The sequence below is a fragment of the Vombatus ursinus genome, unplaced genomic scaffold (genome assembly GCF_900497805.2).
Source record: "Vombatus ursinus unplaced genomic scaffold, bare-nosed wombat genome assembly UNPS02000580.1, whole genome shotgun sequence".
Lineage (NCBI taxonomy): Eukaryota > Metazoa > Chordata > Mammalia > Diprotodontia > Vombatidae > Vombatus > Vombatus ursinus.
The window spans coordinates 11432659-11454204 of NW_020940358.1; the positions used below are offsets into that span (position 1 = coordinate 11432659).

General features: G+C 43.1%; 1 protein-coding gene across 1 annotated transcript in view; it reads right to left on the reverse strand.

Annotated features, from left to right (window-relative positions):
• Window positions 1-701: 701 nt before the first annotated feature.
• Window positions 702-21546, reverse strand: part of LOC114034689 — a 36121-nt gene continuing 15276 nt past the window's right edge. Inside the window, exons 3-5 of the mRNA XM_027850443.1 lie at window positions 6746-6839; window positions 6566-6701; window positions 702-1739 (exon numbers count right to left, since the gene is read on the reverse strand). Coding sequence (XP_027706244.1) covers window positions 702-1739; window positions 6566-6701; window positions 6746-6839 — 1268 coding nt within the window. The remainder of the gene's footprint in view (window positions 1740-6565; window positions 6702-6745; window positions 6840-21546) is intronic.

A 21546-nucleotide genomic window follows, 5' to 3' on the forward strand; every position in this document is an offset into this window, starting at 1 on the left:
TGCTGCTTATATTGGTCTGTCTCATTCTTTATCTGTAGTACTATATCTTCTAGGCGTCTGAGATAGTCAGACATATTGCTATGCTCATTCAAGGTCCGGATTGCCTCATCCAGCTCCCTGGATGCGTTGTGCACGGCGGCCGTCATGCACATTGGCCTGGGTAGTACATGATGGCAAGGGAGGCCCTCTAGCACGGAGTTAACCTGTATGAGGGTGGCTAAGGCTTGCACGGCCAATGTAAGGGCCAACAATTCTATGGTCACCAATTTATTAATGTCTTGTTGGGCAATCCAGGCCTTGGTTGTGAGCTGCATAAAATCCCTAAGATTATCTTCGACTAGGCCTACTCGCTTGTAGAGGGTGCTAATCTCCACTTGTTCTATCAGACTGGCCACTAGCCCAATGAAGTCCACAGCAGTCACTTCAAAGCCCCTCTTACCCCGGTTCAGGACAGCCCGAAAGAAATCCGAGTCGGCAAAAGGCTTGTCCGTTCCTACCGGCAAGAAGGTCAGAGGGGGTGTCGTGAGCACGAACACCCGGGTCTCATTAGTTATGTTGATGGACATGAGTGTGTTGGTGAGCTTCCCCCCATTTGGGCAAGTCACGTTAAGCCCAAGGGAGGTGTTAGTTATGGTGGCATTCTCACAGAGGAGGAACATGTCCATATTTCAGACAGTTTGTGTATGAATTGTGAAGTTGTTTCAGTGTCCCTTGTGAAGGTGTTCGGTGCATGTGTATCCTTCTTTAAAGAGGCGGTCAAACCACGCTCGGTTGATCGTGGCATTATCCGCTAAAGGGGCGGAATTGTCCGTCATGTGGATGACCTCTCCGAAAGCAGCGGCGGCCTTCCACAGGTGGAGTTGCGTCTGCAGGGTGGCGTTATGCAGCACGTGTGGTACGGGGGCAGGAAAGTAGGGTCCGGGGAATCCATCCATGAAGTACACCTCAGTTTTCAATGTTGTGTTAAACTCGGGTCCCCACACCAGATGCCCTGTAGAACATACTTGCATAACATCAAACATGTTAGGAGTGGGATGACAAGGGGGTAATGGGGAGGATGGAGGGTCACTGTTCTCAAAGAGTGAGCCGGTGGCATTAAGCCAGTCCTTCCTGTTACATGGGACATCCGGCCTGGACTTATTGGACCCAGAGCAATTGCTCCCAGCAGCCTGCAGCAAGCGCTGGAAGGCTGCCGATCTATTCTTAGCTGCAATGGCCCACATATGTAAGAAATCCCCCTGACCAAGGTTGGAGTGGGGCCCGTGTGGCGTCTCTCTGATGGTCATGTTCTGTACCTGGGCACACCACGGGTCGGAGACAGCCTTGGTCAGGCATATGGGGAGATGCTTTGATTCCCAGGTAACTGTCTTATTAAGTACCCTGGCGACCACTGGGCCAAGGCTGCTATGGCCGCCCAGGACCAGGGAGCCTGATCCCGCCAACCTCAGGGGCACCGGGTCACCCACCCATGTCGCTGGTGCCGCATGGGGAAACCCTGGGATGACTGTCCAATACACATAGGGTGGTGTGGAGTTGGTGGTTCGGAGTAGGGGAATATGGGCCCCGGACGTTACCTGGAGGCTGCCAAGCAGCCCCAGGAGCAACATCAACTTATCCATTCTCCTTTTCTTTTCCGTGCGGTTCTTCCGACGCCTCCTCTTTTGACGGTGTCTCCTTCTTCGTCGGTTCGTCGGTGCACAATCTTGTGTTTTTCGTAGGTAGCCACTGGGGACCACGATCTGTTTGGATACAAATAAACCCCTTTCCCCTTATTAGGACCCTATTTGGGCCGTGCCACCGGCCTTCAGGGTCTTTCCACCAGACTGTGACCCATTCCTTTGCACCTGGTGTCTCCAGCGGAAGCGCTGGTGGACTTTCTGAGGACACGAGCAATTGTTTCATGGCAGGGGTAATGTGGTCTTCTCCTTCAATTAAAAAGTTCCTCGTAAACACTGCTTGAGCCAGTTGGGCGGCAGTGAGCCTCCCTGGCACTCCCCCTTTTTGTTTAATAAGGGTGCGTTTGAGGGACCCATTGGCCCGTTCTACGATGGCTTGCCCAGTCGGGTTGTAAGGAAGGCCCGCAATGTGCCGAATGCCAAAGCGAAGGCAAAATAATCGGAAAGCGGAGGAAGCATATGCAGGGCCATTGTCGGTTTTGATAACCTGCGGGAGGCCCTGACTGGCAAAACAGTGAAGGCAGTGAGCGATCACATGCCGGGCTGCCTCCCCAGGTTGGAGGGACGCCATTATTAATCCCGAGAAGGTGTCAACACAAACATGTATGAGGGAAGAGTGGAAATGGGTTACATCCATCTGCCAAATCTGATTGGGTGCGAGGCCCCGGGGGTTGCTGGGAGCCTGGCTAGGGGGGGGCCGGAAGGGGACACAGGCGCGGCATTGCTGTACTATGCGGCGTGCTTCTTCCCTGGTGATGCCATAAAGGCAAACTAGCATTTTTGCAGGTAAATGGAAAACATGATGGGCTTGTTGAGGGTCCACCTGCATAAGGAATAATGGATTAGCTTGGAGGGCAGAATCCGCGATATCATTACCAGAGAAAATGGGGCCACTGGCGGACTGATGAGACCGAACGTGGAGTACATAAAGAGGGTGTACACGGCATAATAGCAAGGCCTGAATATCCTGAAACAACTCCCTAATTGCGGAGGTGGAAACGGACAGATCTGCAAGAGCTAGGTGTTGTAATGCAAAGTAGCAATAATAACTATCAGTAACCAAGTTAAAGGGTTCTTGGGCACAGAGAGCGAGCGCCACCCGTACCGCAAAGAGTTCATTTTTCTGTGCAGAGGTGTAGGGGGTGTGGAGAACTTTGAGAAGGCGCTTATCGGGGATATAAATGGAAGCCTTATTCTTCTTTGTTGCATCAGTGAAGACATTGCACCCCAGAATGGGGTTTTGCATCACCGGGTTGGAAGGGTAGCGGAGGGGCAGCTGGACCCACCCCCTCATAGATGGGGGTAAGGTGCCCTGCGTAACCGGTAGTGAGGTGAGTAAGACAGCCCAAGGTTCGCTGTCCTGGGCGAGTTGTTGTAGCGCAGGCAGGGGCTGGGTGAGGAGCAGTTGTGGTTCTTGGCCACTAAGCACCCGTGCCAGGGAGGAGGCTTTGAGTAAGAGGAGGCCATCCGCCTCAAGGCGACTGGGTAGGCTCCCTTTTGGGCGGTCCGCATGGACCCACTGAAGTGGTCCCGTGACCTGGAATATAACGGCAGCCCGCCCCAAGGTATGGTGGTGTACCAAGGTGACATACAAGGGCAGTGTGACATCTACCCTCCTGACAGTGGCTTCCTTCACTATCTCTTGAATGTGGCGCATGGCCTCTAGGGCTTCGGGGGACCACGTGCGTGGGGAGGTGAGCTGGGAGGCCCCTTTGAGGATGTTATATAACGGTCTCATGAGGTTATTGGTAATGGGGGCAGTGTTCCTGAGCCATTGAATGGCGCCAATTAGCCTTTGAAAGTCATTAAGGGTACGTACCTGGGAGGTGTCAATGTTTGGGAGCTTGCTCACCCTGTCCTCCCAGACCTCGTACCCTAAATAGTGATATGGGGGCCCAGTTTGTATCTTCTCCGGAGCAACCTTCAAACCTTGTTCGGCCAGGGCAGCAGTAAGTTGGCCCAGCAACTCTGACACCTCGGGTTTGGTAGGTGCGGCCACTAGGATATCATCCATGTAGTGGATGATCAAAGCCCCTTTGTGTCTCTTCTGGACTGGTGCCAGTATGCGCGCTACGAATATCTGGCACAGGGTGGGACTGTTGGCCATTCCTTGTGGAAGGACTTTGAATTGATATCTCTTGTGGGGTTCCTGATAATTTATGGAAGGAACACTAAAGGCGAAATGCTCACAATCATTGGGGTGCAAGGGGATGCTATAGAAGCAGGCTTTAATATCAATGACTACTAAGGGCCACCCCTTAGGCACTGCGGCTGGGGTTGGTAGTCCGGGTTGGGTGGCCCCCATGGGCTCTAAGACTGCATTTACCCTCCTCAGATCCATGAGCATTCTCCATTTCCCTGACTTCTTTTGAATGACAAAGATTGGTGAGTTCCAAGAGCTAGTGGAGGGCTCAATGTGTTGGGCTTTAAGTAGATCACTTACTATTTCTTCTAAGGCCTGTAATTTGTTCTTGGTAAGGGGCCACTGATCCACCCAAACGGGTTCAGTAGTGCGCCATGTTAGGGCGATGGGTGTCGGCCCACCAGCGGCCCTCAGGGGTTTTCCGGAGCGTCGGTGGTAATGGTGACGCCCATGGCGGACAACACATCTCTTCCCCATAATGACGTGGGGATGGGGAGGCACAGGGGGCGGAATCTCCCTGACTGTCCCTTGTGACTCCATTTCAGGAATCTACGGGACTTTTTGGCTCGGGTTCCCCCCGAAACCCCTGTGAGGTTAAGTTCCTCCTCTGAAAGTTCCCAATTCCTGTCCCAATCTTCCATCGCTACGACTGAGACGTCCGCCCCGGTATCTACGAGCCCTCTTATTCTCTTTCCTTCCACCTCCACCACTATGGTGGGTCTGCCTGTAGTTATCGCTTGGGTCCAAGCTACAAAAGTGTTTCGGTATTGCGGTTCCTGCCAATTCTTATCAAGCCAGGGGAGTGAGATGGCGGTGGCAATGGGCTCTCCTTCTTTTAGGGGAATCGGGAATGCATGGGGGTTGGTAAGGGTTATAGTGGTCTGACGGGGGCTCAGCACCTGAGTATGTACAATAATTTGTGGCGCTTGGGCGGTGCCTATGATTAGACGTGGCCAATCTCTAGGGGGTACTTCAGCCGATGTAGTGGTCCATGGTTCCAACTCCTTCCCTTCTCTCAAAGTCAGAACCGCCGAGGGATTTAAGAAGTGGTTCTCGGAGCCGGTCCCTCGGTTTTCCGGCTCCAGTCGCCGTTTCCCGGCCCTTGCCTGGTCCCCTTGACTAGTCCCTTAATCCTACAGTGCTTCGCTATGTGTCCCGGGCGTCCGCAAACAAAGCACTTTATACAACGTTTGTCTTTGCTACGGCACTCAGATTGAAAGTGCCCGGACTTTCCACAGCTGTAGCATTTTCCCTGCCGCTCTCCTTTTCCCCCTTTCTCCCTGGCTAACATCACCTCTGTTAAAGTCTGAATTGACGTTTGTAATGAGTCTTGAGGGGGGCCCTCATCCAGAGCCTTGTCAATTATTTCTTCCAGTGAGGGGTCAGCTGGTAGGGTCGCCAGGATGCCCTTAGAGTGGGTGAGCCCTCCCTTAACTAGCTGGATGATCAATTGTTGGGTGGCGTGCCCACCGCCAAACTTCCCCTCTGCCGTGGTCTGCACCCTGCTTATAAATTGTAAGGCGGTTTCCTGGGCCCTCTGTTTTAGTTGTTGGAGGGGGAGAGCGGTACCCTTGGCCAGTTTTCCGAGGGCGCCGAGGCCACAGCGTTGTACTCCCGCTATCACCTCCTCTGGCAACCGCAATTGTGCGTCTATAGCTGTGTACTCCCCAAACCCTGTCAGTTGATTAATGGTTTCATCAATGTTATCTGGGGCTAGCCGTTCTGCCTCAAGTTTGGCCTCACGGCGCCAGTAGGCAGCCCAGGCTGTGAAAAGAGCCGGATCTAGTATAGCCTGCATGGTCTCCTCCCAGTCACCTGGGAGCCACGCTGCTACTGTTACTGAGGAGGCGAGTAGTCGTTTGACATAGGCTGAGCCCGCGCCATGAGACTTTACAGCCTCCCTAAGGTCCTTTATAAATTTGTAAGGCAGAGGTCGACGTACTCGGACTGTCTGACCATTCTCCACTTGTACAAACACGGGGAAGGCGGAGGGAGCTTGTGTTAACAGATCTAAGTCCTCCTCATCTACTGCCTCACCTCGCTCCAAAGCGGTATGAATGGCCTGATGGAGCCGAGATCGATGAGGGCCTGAGGGGGCCCCCGGTACTGGTGGTGTCTTAGCCTGAGAGCCACAGCAGCTGCGGGCCCCGCAGCACGATTTTTCTACAGCCAGCGGCTCTTCGGTGTTACTTTCGTTTTTGAGCGCAGCCGCGGCCGGCGCGTGGGGCTTGTCTATGATCTGCAGCGCCCGCATCTCTTGCCATGGATAAATAGGGGGTCCCTCCTCCAACCCTTCTAGGCCCTCCGGGCCCGGGGGGGTGGCCATTCCCCCTCCCCGCATAGTGAGGCCCCCGTCTGTACTTCTTGTGGCACTAGGCACGGAGGCGGTTCGGGCTTCAGAGCAGCTGCCACTGTGGCGTACAAAGTGAAATCCCGGGGTATCAAGTACTCGGGATCCACGTGGTGAAAAGAGGACATTTGGGTGCCCACTACTTGCCATTCCGTTAGACCTACCCCTGTATGGGCGATCCAAGGGGAGACTTTCAGGATCTTTTCCACCCACGCCCTGCACTCCTTTATATGTATTTTTATGCCTGAACTCTTACACAACGTAAAGATCTGACATGCTAATACTCCCGTATCCTCCGGCTTAAACTGTTTCACTACTCTGTTTCCCATGTCTACTTCTAGGTGCCCCGTAAACCTAGGGCGTCTGACTCTTCCCCTCTTAGCTAAGGGGGCTTACCTCGCTCGGCGGGGACGGAGGTCCCTGTTCGGGCGCCAGCTGTCCGGTTCTTTTGCCGGACCCCGAGCGAGCTCCTCTCGGTGGGTTCCGCTTCGGACGTCTCCGGATTCCCTCCCCGGGGGACGGCGGGCAGGGACTCAGTCAGATACTGCTTCGGGAGGCATATGTTTTATTAATTGCGGAGGAATCCCCCGAGCAAGCTGGGGCGTTGGTCTATATAGGGTCTGTCTTCCGGGTGGCCACCCCAATCCTCCCCGAGGGCGAAACCTGCCACCTGTATGGAGCAAAGAGTCTCGCCCAATCCCATCCTTACACGTACCCCGTGTAGGGAGCTGTCTTTCTGGGATTGGGGGCTCTCACTCCCAGGGAGGTTCCTATCCGCTCAGGCGTCTAGGGCCTACCACCCCTAACACCTACCTGTTGGGGGAATGAATTGAGATTATACCAAATTAGATTAGGCAAAGGTACTTGTAATTTCAAAATGTTTCCTGCTAAGCCTTTTAGAAAGGCTTTATATTAAGAGTATGTTGACCAATGTAGAGCTAAGATGGCAGATCAGGAGTGGCCACCCAGCAGAATTCTCCCAACATTTCTCTCCAAACAATATTAAAATAATACCTCAAATCAAATTTGAAAGCAGCAGAGCCAACAAAAGGTGAAGGTGAGACATTTTTCTGGCCTATGAAAACTTAAGAGGTCAGAAGGAGAAGACTAACACAGGGTGAAGGCTTATCTAAAATTGTGGCAACAGTGACTGCAGCAGCATAGCAGAGTCTTTAGGAGCTCTCAGCCCAGAGATGATAAGGAGGTCAGACAACTTGTCAGAAAGAGATTACAGGGGACCCTTTTCTGGCACTGGGTACATCTGAGACTGATTGGCAACTCTATTGCCTATATACAGTTCTAGATCACAGTTCCAGGGCAGAGAGGATCTCTAATGATCAATCACAAGGGAGCAGGAACCCTGGTCACAGTTCTAGAGCAAAGAGAAGTACTAGCACTTCTGCCTAGAGGGGAGCAGGGGCCTTTCCTGGGTAAAGACCAGAGCACAGACCAGAAGAACAGTGACCATGCCTCTCTCAGGATCATATTCCCTTAGAAGTACTAAAAGCTTTCAGACCCCCAAAACTAGTTCTGAAAACAGTAGCACAAAAAAGTGAAGCTTAGAACAGTGCTTTCCTGCCCCTAGGTGAGTAGAGCCCAACATAAAATTCAAAGTCAAGTAATAGGATGGGAAAATCAGCAAACAACAACAACAACAAAAACAAAAAGAAATTTATTATAAAAAACCACTAGGGTAGCAGGGAAGACTCATAAATAAACTCAATAATAATAATAATCATAATGTGAAAACAGTTTTAAAAACCCTCAAAGAAAAATGCTAATTGGACCCAAAACTACCAAGAATTCCTGAAAGAGTTGAAGAGATAAGGATAATAAAAGAAAAATTTGGAAAATAAATGACAGTGATGCAAAAAAATTATAAAAAGGGAATTAACAGCTTGGTAAAAGATGCACCAAAATACTGAAGAAAATTAACACTTTAAAAAACTAAATTGGTCCAATGGTAAAAGAAGCACAAAAAAATCCATTGAAGAGAAAAACTCCTTAAAAAACAGAATTGGCCAAATGGGAAATGAGACACAAAATCTCATTGAAGAAAATAATTCCTCAAAAATTAGAATTGAGCAAGTGGGAGCTAATGACTCCATGACACACTGCAAAACAATCAAACAATCTGACAAAGCTGAGTATAATCCTTCAGGGGGAAAAAATGATTTTTAATGAAATAGAGAATTTTCAAGCATTCCTGATGAAAAGACCAGACCTGAGTAGAAAATATGACTTTCAAATGCAAGACTCAAGAGAAGCATAAAAAGCTAAATATGAAAGAAATATCATAAGGGAATCAATAAGGTTCCAATGTTTTATATTCCTATATGGGAAGATGATACATGCAACTCCTAAGAACTTTATAATTATTATGACAGTTAAAAGGAAGTTTCATAGACAGAGAGCATGGGTCAATTATGTTGAGATGATCTCCAAAGAAGTAATGTAGGGTTGAGAAAGAGAAATGTACTGGAAGAAGGGGGAAAGGGAGAGGTAGAAAGAGAAATTTTTCTCAGATAAAAGAATCACTCAGGGAAGAGCTTTTTACAATGGAGGGGGGGAAAAGGGAGTGACAGACCATTCCTGAATCTCTCTTTCATTAGAATTGGTACAAAGAGGGAAAAATACTATACACACAGTCAATTGTGTGTAGAAATATAACTTGCCCAATCAAGAAACAGGAGGAGAAGGTGATAAGAGAAAAGGGGGGATGATAAAAAGGAAATACACTGCAATCATAACTGTAAATGTGAATGGGATGAGTTCACTCATAAAATGGAAGCAGATAGCAGAATGAATTAGAAACCAGAATTCAACAATAGGTTAAATAAGACTTGAAACACTTGAAAGACACATACAGAGTTAAAATAAAGCGCTGAAGCAGAATATCATATGCTTCAGCTGAGGTAAAAAGGCAGGGGTAAGCAATCATGATCATCAACAAAGCAAAAGCAGAAATAGACCTAATTAAAAGAGATAATCAGCTGCTACATTATACTAAAAGTTACCATAGAAAATGAAGTACTGTCAAAAAATTTTACAGCAAATTTCTTTGATAAAGCCTTCATTTCTCAAATATATACTGAGTATAGAACTAAGTCAAATTTATAAAAATAAGAGCTATTCACCAATAGATAAATGGTAAAAGGACATAAACAGGCAGTTTTCAGTAGAAGAAATAAAAATTATCTATAGTTATATGGGAAAAATGCTCTAATTCACTATTAATTAGAGAAATGCAAACTAAAACAACTCTGAGGTATACCTCACACCTATCAGAAATGACAGATGCTGGAGGGGATGTGGGAAAAATAGGTATGCTACTGAACTACTGGTAGAGAAGTGAACCTGTTCAAATATTCTGGAGAACAATTTGGAATTATGCCCAGCTGGCTCTAAAACTGTGCATACCCTTTGAGCCAGCAATACTACTACTAGGCCTATATCCCAAAAGAGAACAAAGAAAAAAGAAAAGAACATATATGTACAAAAACTTTTATAGCAGCTCTTTTTGTGGCTTGAGAGAATTAGAAATTGAGGAGATGCTCATCAATTGGGAAATGGCTGAACCAGTAGTGACGTATGATTGTGATGGAGGATTGCTGTGTTATAAGAAATGATGAGGGAGTGGTTTAAGAAAAAACATGGCAAGAATTATATGAACTGATGCAAAGTAAAGTAAGAGGAATTGGTTGTACATGGTACATTGTACACGGTAACAACTATTATGTTGAATGTTGGAAAACAATGAAAGACTTGGCTACTCTTATCAATACGATGATCCAAGACAATCTCAAAGTACTAATGATGAAAAAATAATATCCACCTCCAGAGAGAGAACTGATGAACAGAGTGCAAATTGAAGTATATGTTTCTCACTTTTTTTGCAATATGGCTAATATGGAAATGTTTTGCATGATTTCACATATATAACTGATTATATTGCTTGCCTTCTCAGTGGGTATGAGGATGGAGAGAATTTGGAACTCAAAATTTAAGAAAGAAAAGAATGTTAAAAACAAATTTTTAATTTAAGTATATATTGATGGATGATGGCATTAGGCCTGTGATTTCATGAGTATAGCGAATTCCAATGAAGAAAACTCCTTCTACCTATACAAATTACCACCCTCTCTACAATTTAACAGTCTTAGAATTTCCTGTGGCACTAAGAACTGAAGGATATGCATAGGATTGACATAGCCAGTAGGGGTCAGAGGTGGAACTTGAACCAGGTTTTGTGTCTCTGTGACCTTTACACTCTATTCCACAGCCTCTAAAGAAAGGATAAGAGATGATTAGAAATTCAGGGAATGCTAGTCTCAAAAGGGACCTCTGCAAGGGACCTTATCTAGTCCAAACCCTACCTATATGCAACTATTTGTATGCAATATTTCTAGCAAGTGATGATTCTAGCCTCCTTTTGACTATATTAAACACGAAGCTACTCACTGCTTCCTAAAGTGGGTGATTACTTTTCTGTAGGACTCCATTTACTGTGACATTTTCCACATACTGAGTAAAAAAAAAATTATCAAAGAATATGAACAAGCAGTTTTCAGATGAAATCATCAAAGCTATCTATAGTCACATGAAAAAATGCTCTAAATCACTATTGATTAGAGAAATGCAAATTAAAGGAACTCTGAGCTACCACCCCATACTTATCAGATTGGATAATATAACAGAAAAGGAGAATGACAAATATTGGGGGATGTGGGAAAAAAAAACACTAATGCTCTGTTGGTGAAATGGTTTACTAATTCAACCATTCTGTAGAGCAATTTGGAACTATGCCCAAATAAAATCATGCATACCCTTTGACTAAATAATGCCACTGCTAGGTCTGTATCCCAAAGAGATCTAAAAAAAAAAAAAGGAAAAGGACCCATATGTACAAAAGTATTTATAGTAGCTCATTTAGTGGTGGCAAAGAATTGGAAATTGAGTGGAAGTCCATCAATTAGGGAATGACTGAACAAGTTGTTAAATATGTTTGTGATAGAATTCTATTGTGTTATAAGAAATGATAAGTAGGATGCTCTCAGAAAGAACTTGGAAAGACTTACATGAAATGATGCAAAGTGAAATGAGCAGAACCAAGAGAACATTGTATACTGTAAGAGCAATATTGTACAATGAACCCTGAATGACTTAACTATTCTCAGCAATACAACGATCCAAGACAATTCTGAAGGATTTATGATGAAAAATGTTATCCATCTCTAAAGAAAGAAACTGATGGAGTCTGAATGCAGATCAAAGCATACTTTTTCTTTATTTTTCTTATGGTCTGTTTTCTTTCACAACATGACCAAAATGAAAATATGTTTTGCATGAATGCACATGTATAACCCTATATAGAACTGCTTACCTTCTCAATGTGGGGGTGGAAGGGAAGGGAGGGAGAGAATTTGGAACTCAAAAAAATTTTAAATGAATTTTAAAAATTGTTTTTACATGTGATTGGGAGAAATAAAATATTAAATTTTAAAAGTATCATGGTTTTTACATGTTAAATGGTTAAGAAATACATAAAAACTAGAACAAATAGTGGCCTAGTTCGAGACCTCAGGCTGCTGCTCAGCCTGAGCCCAGGGCTGCTTAAGCAAGCTGAGCAGTAACCTGAGCTATAGTCCACAGGCTAGAGAGAGTGGAAAGGGCTGATAGGGGTGGTGGTGGTGAGAACCAGCCCTTCTCCATCCACAGCACCTACTGAACCAGAAGACATATAATAAATATGCCCCTTCGCTTTGAAAATGATGTGAACAACAAGGGTGCTAGTGTCACTGGATCAGAAAGTAAATGGAGGGCAGTAAGGTATAAAAAGAATGGAAAGGTACAAGGAGGCAGGTTGTTAAGGGATTTAAATGCCAAACAGAGAAATTTTATCTTCAGTCCTGGAGGCAATAAGGGGCCATTGGAGTTTATTGAATAGGAGGGTAATCAGACCTGCACTTTTGAAGGCCAATTTAGAAGCCGAGTGTAAGATGGATTGGAGAAGGGAGACATTTGAGGTAAGGAGAGTAACCACAGGTTATTACAATTGTCCAGGCATGATGTCAGTGAGGTAAGGATGCCTTCACCAGAGTGACTGAACTAGCAGAGGAGAGAAGGGGGCACATTTGAAAACTATTATGAAGATAGAGGTAACAAGGCTTGACAATTGATAGGATATGGGAGTGAAAGAGAGTGCGAAGTCCAGAATGACAGGTAAAATGGGAGCTTAGGCAATTGGGATGATGGTTGTGTGCTCAACATTAATAGGCTATCATGCTTTGGCAAGGAAAAAGGTCACTTCTTACATGAAACGGGTGAAAGAGATAATAGCAGAAAGCATCTGCATAAGAGACGTAGAGAAGGGGAGAAGAGAACTCTAAGCAAATGGCACTCAATTTTTTCTCAGTGAAATATGAGTTAAGCTTCTCAACTGAGAGGGTGGAGGGAAGGGAAGATCAAAGAAGTACTAAAAATTAAGAAGTCTGGGAAAGTTGCTTAGATGAGTGGGAGAGTGAGTCAGCTGGGGAAGTATAAAAGGATTACCTTGATATACTGAAGGCCCAGTTGAGATTATGCAACATAAATTTATACTAGACCCAGTATGTATAGGTTTGGTTTGGTTTGGTTTTTCAATTTTCTTTAGCTTCATTCCTCAGCATTTAAATAAGAGCAAAGGAAGTGCATAGTGAGAGTAATCAAGGCTTAACAGGGCAAGATTCATGATAGGATAAAGAGAAGAGGAAAGAATGTAGAGTAAAATAGGTTCACTAACAACAAAAAAGGGAAGAAAGTGAGTTCATGGCAAATGGCCTCTATTTTCTCACTAAAGTATGAGGTTGTCTTCTGAAAGAATAGGGGAGGATGCAAAAGATGCCATGGAGTTAGGACTGATAAGGTCCGACAATTTTTTCCATGTGAATGGGAGGAAAAAAGAGTTTGAAATGCCACCCAAGTTGCAAACCTAGGTGAGTGGAAGAATAGCAGTTGCATTAATACAATGAGAGAGTTTGAAGGAGAAACTAATTTGCATAAAGGAATCCTCTAGTAATGAGAAAATTGTGAAGTAGCTCATTCCTTTTTTCCCCCCTAATGGTTAGGGAGCTCTTCCTTATATTGGGCTAAAATGTGCTGTACCCATTGACCCCACAGGTATATATGTATATGTATGTATAGATATATACATGCACATGCTTACACATATTTTAGCATGTAACATTGGTGGACAAGAAATTGGGCCAAGAATTAAACAGAAGGTTGTACTACATTTGGGATACTGTGCAGTGTTTCAAAAGATTGTAGACTATTTGCTCATTGCAGTAAAAGCCTACCCTTTTAACACCCATATTTTCCCAGTGAAGCTACATAGTAACAAATCATGGAAAACCATAATCTCTACAGAAGCAAAAAAAAAAAATTATAGGGAGTCTTAAGGGCAATGGAATGATGCAAGATAGGTGCAACATACTAACAAATAGGAGTTGCCTATGCAAAAGAGAATGAGAAAAGGTGTCATGTAGCAAGAGTACATACACATACACATAGACACAAAGTTATCTACTCCAGTGGATTTTTGATCTCATGGATTTTCCATCAATAATGGAAAAAAATTGCAATAGATACATTCCTGTTGACCCTATGTGACTCTCATCCCAGTCATCCCATAAATTCACTACTGGGACTTTCCTTGTGCTCTCTTGACATTTCATAGATGTCAATGAAGTGTGTCTTTAATATACAGAGACTGAAGAATTCAATGTAATTGTCAGCATAAAGTTGTATCAGGATCTCAGCATCTTTATTTGGCCTAACGATATCTTTTCCTTATTCGTACTTTTTCTTCCACCGTGGATATCTGAGATCTCGTTTGCTATATTACACAGTTTCAGAACTTTGTGTTTCCATTGTGTTTGCATTCTAAACTTCATTTTGACCCTGCCTGTTGCTTATTTGCACATGTTGAAATGAATCATTTCACTAATAATTTATTCTATCTGGGGTGAACACAGCATATGGTAACAGAAAGCATTGCCCATACCTGGCAACTGACAGCTATGCTTTATTAATCATATGGCATCCTAGTAACACGTGAGCAGCTCTCTCTCTCTCCTCTCTCTGTCCATCTCTCTCTCTCTCTCTCTCTCTCTCTCTCTCTCTCTCTCTCTCGTTTATCACAGTCATGGCATGACATGGAAGCCAGAAAGGGCAGCATAAAAGATTCTCAGTAGAACACATTACAGTAATAAAATGTTTTATTAGTCCTACACACATGCCCAACATCAGTCCGGACTTCTGTTTGTTAACTACTTCAAGGAACTGATCTGTCTATATGACAGAAACAGATGTTTTAAGAACCTACCTAGAGTTCATGAGCCTATCTATCTAAATTTTTATGACTTCAAACTCAGTATTTTTGTTATAGATGTAGGTATGACTTCTAAATTATGTGGCAAAATGGAAAAATCACTACGATTCAGTCAGAAGATCCAGGTTTGAATACTACCCAGTTCTGTTATTTACTAGCTATGTGACTTTAGACAAGTCCCTCACCCTTTATGCGTCTCATTTTCTTTATTTGTAAAATGGATAAGACAACAGCTATAGAACCTATCTCACAAAGTTTTTGTAGGGATCAAATGAAATCAAGGATATAAAATGCTTTGTAAAACACAAAGCACCGAACAAATCCCTGCCATTATTGTTGTTGTTTCCATCTTTTGTCTTTGAAAAGGACCAATGACATAATGGTGTAATGTCTTGATTCTCAGATGAATTAGAGTTAAGTGAGGCACAGTCATCAGCCTCACTCTCTCTTCCAAAATCATCAAAGTTCAGTGGCAAGACAGAAGTCGAGACAACTGGTGATGATCCTACATGCAGGGAATGGCCTTGGCATCTTCAATGTCTGACCAAGCTCTAAGCACTCCACAGCACCTGCTTCAGTCACCTTCATGGCCCTTGAAACAAACTGTTCTCATCCTCACAATCCACTGGGGAAAGTCTTCACATGCTTGAACTGACATTCCCCTACCTCACTGATGGATTTGAGGCCTACTAGTTACCCCAACCTGGTTTAGCCCTTCTGCAAAGATGGTTTTACCAGTGCTACAGCTTCTTGGAGTCACAGGTGAGAACTGAGTGCCAGGTGGACACCAAAGATGGATGAGCAGCCCTGAAAAGGATTCTGTAAGCCCTCATACCAGAGCATTTATGGTTGAGTGGTCCATCTTGCAGTTAAAAAATACTGATGATGATGATGATGATGATGATGATTAATTGAAGAATCAATTAATTTAATGCTTAAGTAATCTGACTGTGACTTTCAGGTTGCAAAGCTTTCATCTACATAATTCAGTCTGGTTTAGAAACTGGAAAGACTAGAGAATTTGATTTTTATTTAAGTGAGAAAGGTATTACTAGTGTGTATAGTAATCCATAAATCTATGATAAAGGACTAAAAACTTGAACAATCCCTGTTATGAAGCTCATTTTGGTTAGGTTCATCATATTTTTAGGCCATATTTTCTTTGGGAATGATACTCCCTAAGTAGGGAGTAAAGAAGTGAATTGCCAGGTTAAAATAACAATGCCAGAGTTGTCCCAGAATTGGTCTATATCTCTGTCCCAAGGCTCCAAGAAGCTGTAGCATGGCCAGGGGCCACACCCAAGTAAAACTCTCTCAGTAGATGGGCTAAACCATCTTGAGGGTGACCAACAGGCCTCAAATTCATCTGTGAGTTAGGGAAATGTCTAGCCCCCAGTGGAATGAGTAGATGAGAACAATTTGTTCCAATGGCCATGAAGGCAGCTAAAACAGGTACTTTGGAGCACTTGGAGCTTGGTCAGACATCAAAGACACCAAAATCATTCACTGCATCCAGACGCATCCTGAGTTATCTTGACTTTTGTCTTGCACTGGACTTTCATGACTCTGGAAGAGAGAATGAGGCTGACAAGTTTATACACCTCTGTCTCACTTAAATCCAATTCAGACACAAGTCCAGACATCAACCTATGATATCATTAGTGCTCTTCAAAAACAAAGGATGAACAACAATAACAAGGAGAGAGAGGCTAAATTGTCCTATGTTGAAGAAAATGTGATGTGTCCCTAATTCCCATTCCCATTAGTCTGCCAGGGGCTAGGACAATGTGGACATCCCTAGTCAGGGGACAGTCTCCCTCCTCCCACATAGTGGATATATCCCCTCAAAAGCTTTTGAAGGGATGATGTTGATTCTACTGTTCCACAGTGACTAGCAAGGCATAAAAGAGAACGGATCTCTTTAACAACCAGAGAATTGCAGTCAGGACTAAACCAACTAAGTTAGCCTGAGGCTTTGAGGTTAGAAAATCTCAGTATGCCCTCAGAAGCTGTCAGAACAATTTTACTGTTAGGGAACTATTCCCCATACAGAAATGTAAACTGCCATTGCCTGAAGCTCTTTCTGACCCTATGGATCAGAGCTCCTGCCTTTAAGGTTGGCTTAGGGCCTTGACCTACCTTAAACTTTGTTCTCCTTACACAAACTAAACCCTTTGTTCAGCTTTTTGCCTTGACCTCAATGACCCCTGGTACCAGCCACCTCTCTGGACCAATGGCCTGCCTGACCTTAACTAAATCTTGAGCCATTTGTATACCCTGAAAGTCATCAAGGAGCCAGTGAATATTTTTGAGCAGTGATATAAAATGATTAGGATTGTTGTCAGGAAAACTTCCATGCCTGGCAATATGAATGGGATGTATGGGAGGGGAGAAGAAAGAGAGAGAGTCTAGAGGCAGAGAGATCAGTTCAGAGGCTATTCCAACAGTAAAGGCAATATTTAATGAGGGCACAAAACAATTAAAAAATCAGCGCTCCAAAATTACAATGAACAAACATGGCCTCCAAAAGGAGATATGAGAAGACAACCTGATCCTCTTCTTTGTCAGCATAGAAGACCCACAGTTGTAGGATATTGTATATGTTATCCAGCATTTTTAATGTGTTAGTTAATTTTGCTGATTTTTTTTCTGCTTCCTTTTTTTTTAAGAAAATTGTTTTTATATGATATAACTCTCTGGAAGGAGAAGGGTAGTAGAAGAGATTATCCTGATTAAAAGCAAAAAATAAAATCTTGGGTATAGAAAGAAAGAAAACAAGCATTTATTGAGCATCTACTATGTGCCAGACACTGTGCTAAGCACTTTACAAATATTATTTCAGTTTGTCTTTACAACAGCTCTGAGAGACAGAAGCTAGTATTAGCCCCATTTTACAGTTGAGGAAACTAAAACAAACAAAGGTTAAGTGACTCGCCCAGAATGTGACAGCTAGTAAGTAGGCCAGATTTGAACTCAAGTCTTCCCCACTCTAGGTAAATACTCTATCCAATGTGCCACAAAGTTGCCTCATTATTAAGAAGCCTTCTGATGTAAGAGATTCTGTAAAGGAACAAGGTGGGCAAGAACTGGATTCTGAATGGAGGATCTAAAGATAGGTAGGTCCATAAAAGGTTCATAACTGAACATAAATGAAGACAATAGCTAACTGCCCCCTGTCCTGATATCTGGTGTCCTGGGCATGCACATACAAGAGTTCTCAGGGATATATTGGGATATAAGGAGGTTTATTTTACTGTTATCCAGGTGATTATGATGGCAAAGAGGATGGTGGCCATAACAAAAAGTCCATTTTTAGTTTTTTTATAAACCCAGAGCTTATCCTGCTACAGAGGCGAAGTCAAACAATATATTCTTATGATTGATAACTGTCCAGAAGAATGTCAAAGCACACTACCAGTCAGCTACATACTCAATTCACCCAAAAAAGCATAAGGCCGCAGCACCAAGAGAATAATGGAACTTCCAGGAGCCAAGATGATGGAGTAAGTAGTATCACTGTTACTCTCCCATATTTATCTCTGAGCAAACATAAATAACACCCTAGAACAAATCCTGGAACAGTAGAACTAGCAAAAAGATAGGGTGGAGCAGTCTATTAGCCCAGGAAATTTGGAGGATCAACAAGAAAGGTCCAACTCACTTGAGTAAAAGGGGAGCACGTTCCAGGACAGGAAGTATCCCAGAAAGCCAGCAGCAAGACCCACCTCAGCAAACCAGAGGGAGATCCTGAGCCCCAGTGTGGTGGAGCAGCAAAATTCCAACACCAGAACCTGCCTTAGCATAGCCAGGGGAACCAGCAGACTCCAGCTCAAAGAACCATCACATGTTTTAGTACAGCCCAGGGCAATCAGGCATCATCTAGTTGCTGTTCCTCCCCATGCTTTGGCACAGCCCTTGGTCAACAGGCATCCTCCAGTGGCCAGACCTCCATGTGCTTCAGTATAGCCCAGGGTAAATAGGCATCCTCCAGAGGGCAGACCACCATGTACTTCAGCATAGCCCTAGGGAAATGCAGAAAAACCCCTATGTGGCCTCAACACACAGCAGAAACATCACTAGGACCCAGCTCAGCACCAGGTAAGCTGCTACACATCTATAGCATCTAGCTGCCAGCACCTGAGGCCCCAGCACATAAAGCCAGTGACCAGACACCTGCCCCCAGCACAAGAAGCTTAGGACAGTGCCTTCTGTGCTCTAGCAGGAGAGATCAACTTTAAAAGCCAGGAAATAGGCAAAAAGATGAGCAAGAAGCAAAAACAAACATTGACCATAGAAAGTTACTACATTGACAGGGAATATCAAAACACAAACTCAGAAGAGTACAACATTGTCAATATACCTCCATCCAAAACTGCAAATGGAAATATGAATTGATCTCAAGTCCAAAATCCTTCTTGGAAGAGCTCAAGAAGGAGTTTAAAAGTTAAATAAGAGAGGTAGAAGTAAAACTGGGAAAAGAAATGAGAGGTATGCAAGAGAGAATCAACAGCTTAGAAAAGGAAGGACAAAAATTGACTGAAGAAAACAATTCCTTAAAAAATACAATTGGCCAAATTGGGGAGGTGAGAATCCACTGAAGAAAACACCTCCTTAAAAAGTAGAATTGGCCAAATAGAAAAGGAGGTACAAATGCTAACTGAAGAAAATAATTCCTTAAAAATTAGAATTCAGCAAGTGGAAGCTAATGACTCTATGAAACATCAGGAATCAGTCAAAGACTGACGCTGAGTGAAGTGAGCAGAACCAGGAGAACACTGTACATAGTAACAGCAATATTGTGTGATGACCAGTTTTGATAGACTCAGATCTTCTCAGCAACACAATGATCTAAGACAACTTCAAAGAACTCATGATGGAAAATGCTATTCACGTCCAGAGAGAGAATTATGGAATCTGAATGCAGATCAAGTTTTCTTTTTTTTTGTTTTTTTCTTTCTTTCTTGTGGTTTTTCCCTTTGGTTCTGATTCTTCTTTACAACATGACTAATGTGAAGATGAGTTTAATATGACTGTACATGTATAGCCTACATCAGATTGCATGCAATCTTGGGGAGGGGGAGAAAATTTAGAACTCAAAATCTTATAAAAGTGAATGTTGAAAAATAAAAATAAATAAATGAATTTTAAAAATGAAATTAAACGGGAAAAATAATCAAACAAAATCAAAAGAATGAAAAAAAGAAGAAAATGTAAAATACCTCATTGGAAAAACAACTGGCCTAGAAAACAGATCCAGAAGAGACAATTTAAGAATTATTGGACTACCTGAAATCCATCATAAAAAGAAAACCTGGACAGCATCTGTCAAGAAATTATCAAGGAAAACTGCCCTGATATCCTAGAACCAGAGGGTAAAATACTCATTGAAAGAATCCACCAATCACCTCCAGAAAGCGATCCCAAAATGAAAGCTCCAAGGAATATTGTAGCCAAATTCCAGAATTATCAAGTCAAGGATAAAATACTGCAGCCAAAGAGAAACAGTTTAAATATCGAGGAACCACAGTCAGGATTAAGTAGGACTTTGCAGTTTCTACATTAAAGGATTGGAGGGTTTGGAATATGATATTCTGGAAGGCAATGAACTTGGATTACAACCAAGAATCAAATAACTAGCAAAATTAATCATAATCTTTCTGGGAAAAGATGGATATTCAATGAAAAAGGGGAGTTTCAATCATTCCTGATGAAGAAGGAATAGAAAATCTGATCTCAAATACAAAACACAAGAGAAGCATAAAAAGGTAAAAAGGTAAATGGGAAAAAAAAAAACATGTTATTCAATGATCTTTATTATGGCAGTTAGAAGGTGTATACATAGACAGAGGGTGTGGGTATAGTTAACTTTGATATGATGATAAAAATAATTAATTAATTAAGGGGTGAAAAAAAGGTTGTACTGGGAGAAGAGGGAAGTAGAATAGGGTAAATTACATCACATGTAGAGGCACAAAGACCTATTACAATAGAGGGAAAGAAGGGAGGATGACAAGCATTGATTGAACCTTACTCTCATCGGATTTGACTCAAAGAGGGAATGACATACACATTCAGTTGGATATAGAAATCTATCTTACTCTATAGGTAAGTGAGAGGAGAAAAAGGAAAGAAAAGGGAGGGGTAGATAGAAAGGAGAGCAGAAGAGAGGGAGGAAGTAGTACGGGAAAGGGGAAAGAAAAGGGGGCACTGATGGAAAGGAGGGCAGATTGAGGAAGGTGGTGGTCAGAAGCAAAATGCTGGTAAGGAGGGAAAGTGGGAACGGGAGAGAAAAGTATAAATGGGGAATGGGAAATAAGATGGAGAGAAAGTTAGTAATCATAACTGTGAATGGGATGAACTCTCCCATAAAACAGAATCAGAGAGCAGAGTGGATTAAAAATCATAATCCTACAATATATTGTTTATAAGAAACACATTTGAAGCAGAGAGACACTCAGAGAATAAAGGTAAAAGCCTGGAAAAGAATATATTATGCTTCACCTTAAGTAAAAAAAGAAAAAAAAAGCAGGAGTAGCAATCCTGATCTCAGACAAAACATAAGCAAAAATAGATCTTATTAAAAGAGATAAGGAAGAAAACTACATCTTGCTAAAAGATACCATATACAATGAATTAATACCAATACTAAACATATATGCATCAAGTAGAGGAGAAATAAAGTGAATTACAGAAGAAATAGACAGCAAACCATACTAATTGGAGACCTCAACATCCCCCTCTCAAAACTATATAAATCTAACCACAAAATAAACAAGAAAGAAGTTAAGGAGGTGAATAGAATTTTAGAAAAGTTAGATATGGTAGACCTCTGGAGAAAGTTGAATGGTAATAGAAAGAAATATACCTTTTTTATTAATTTATTTTAATTTATCAACAATCACTTCCATAAGCTTTTGAGTTTTAAATTTTTCTCCCCCTCCCTTCCTGCCTTCCTCCCCAAGATGGCACGCAATCTGATATAGGCTATACATATACATTCCTATTA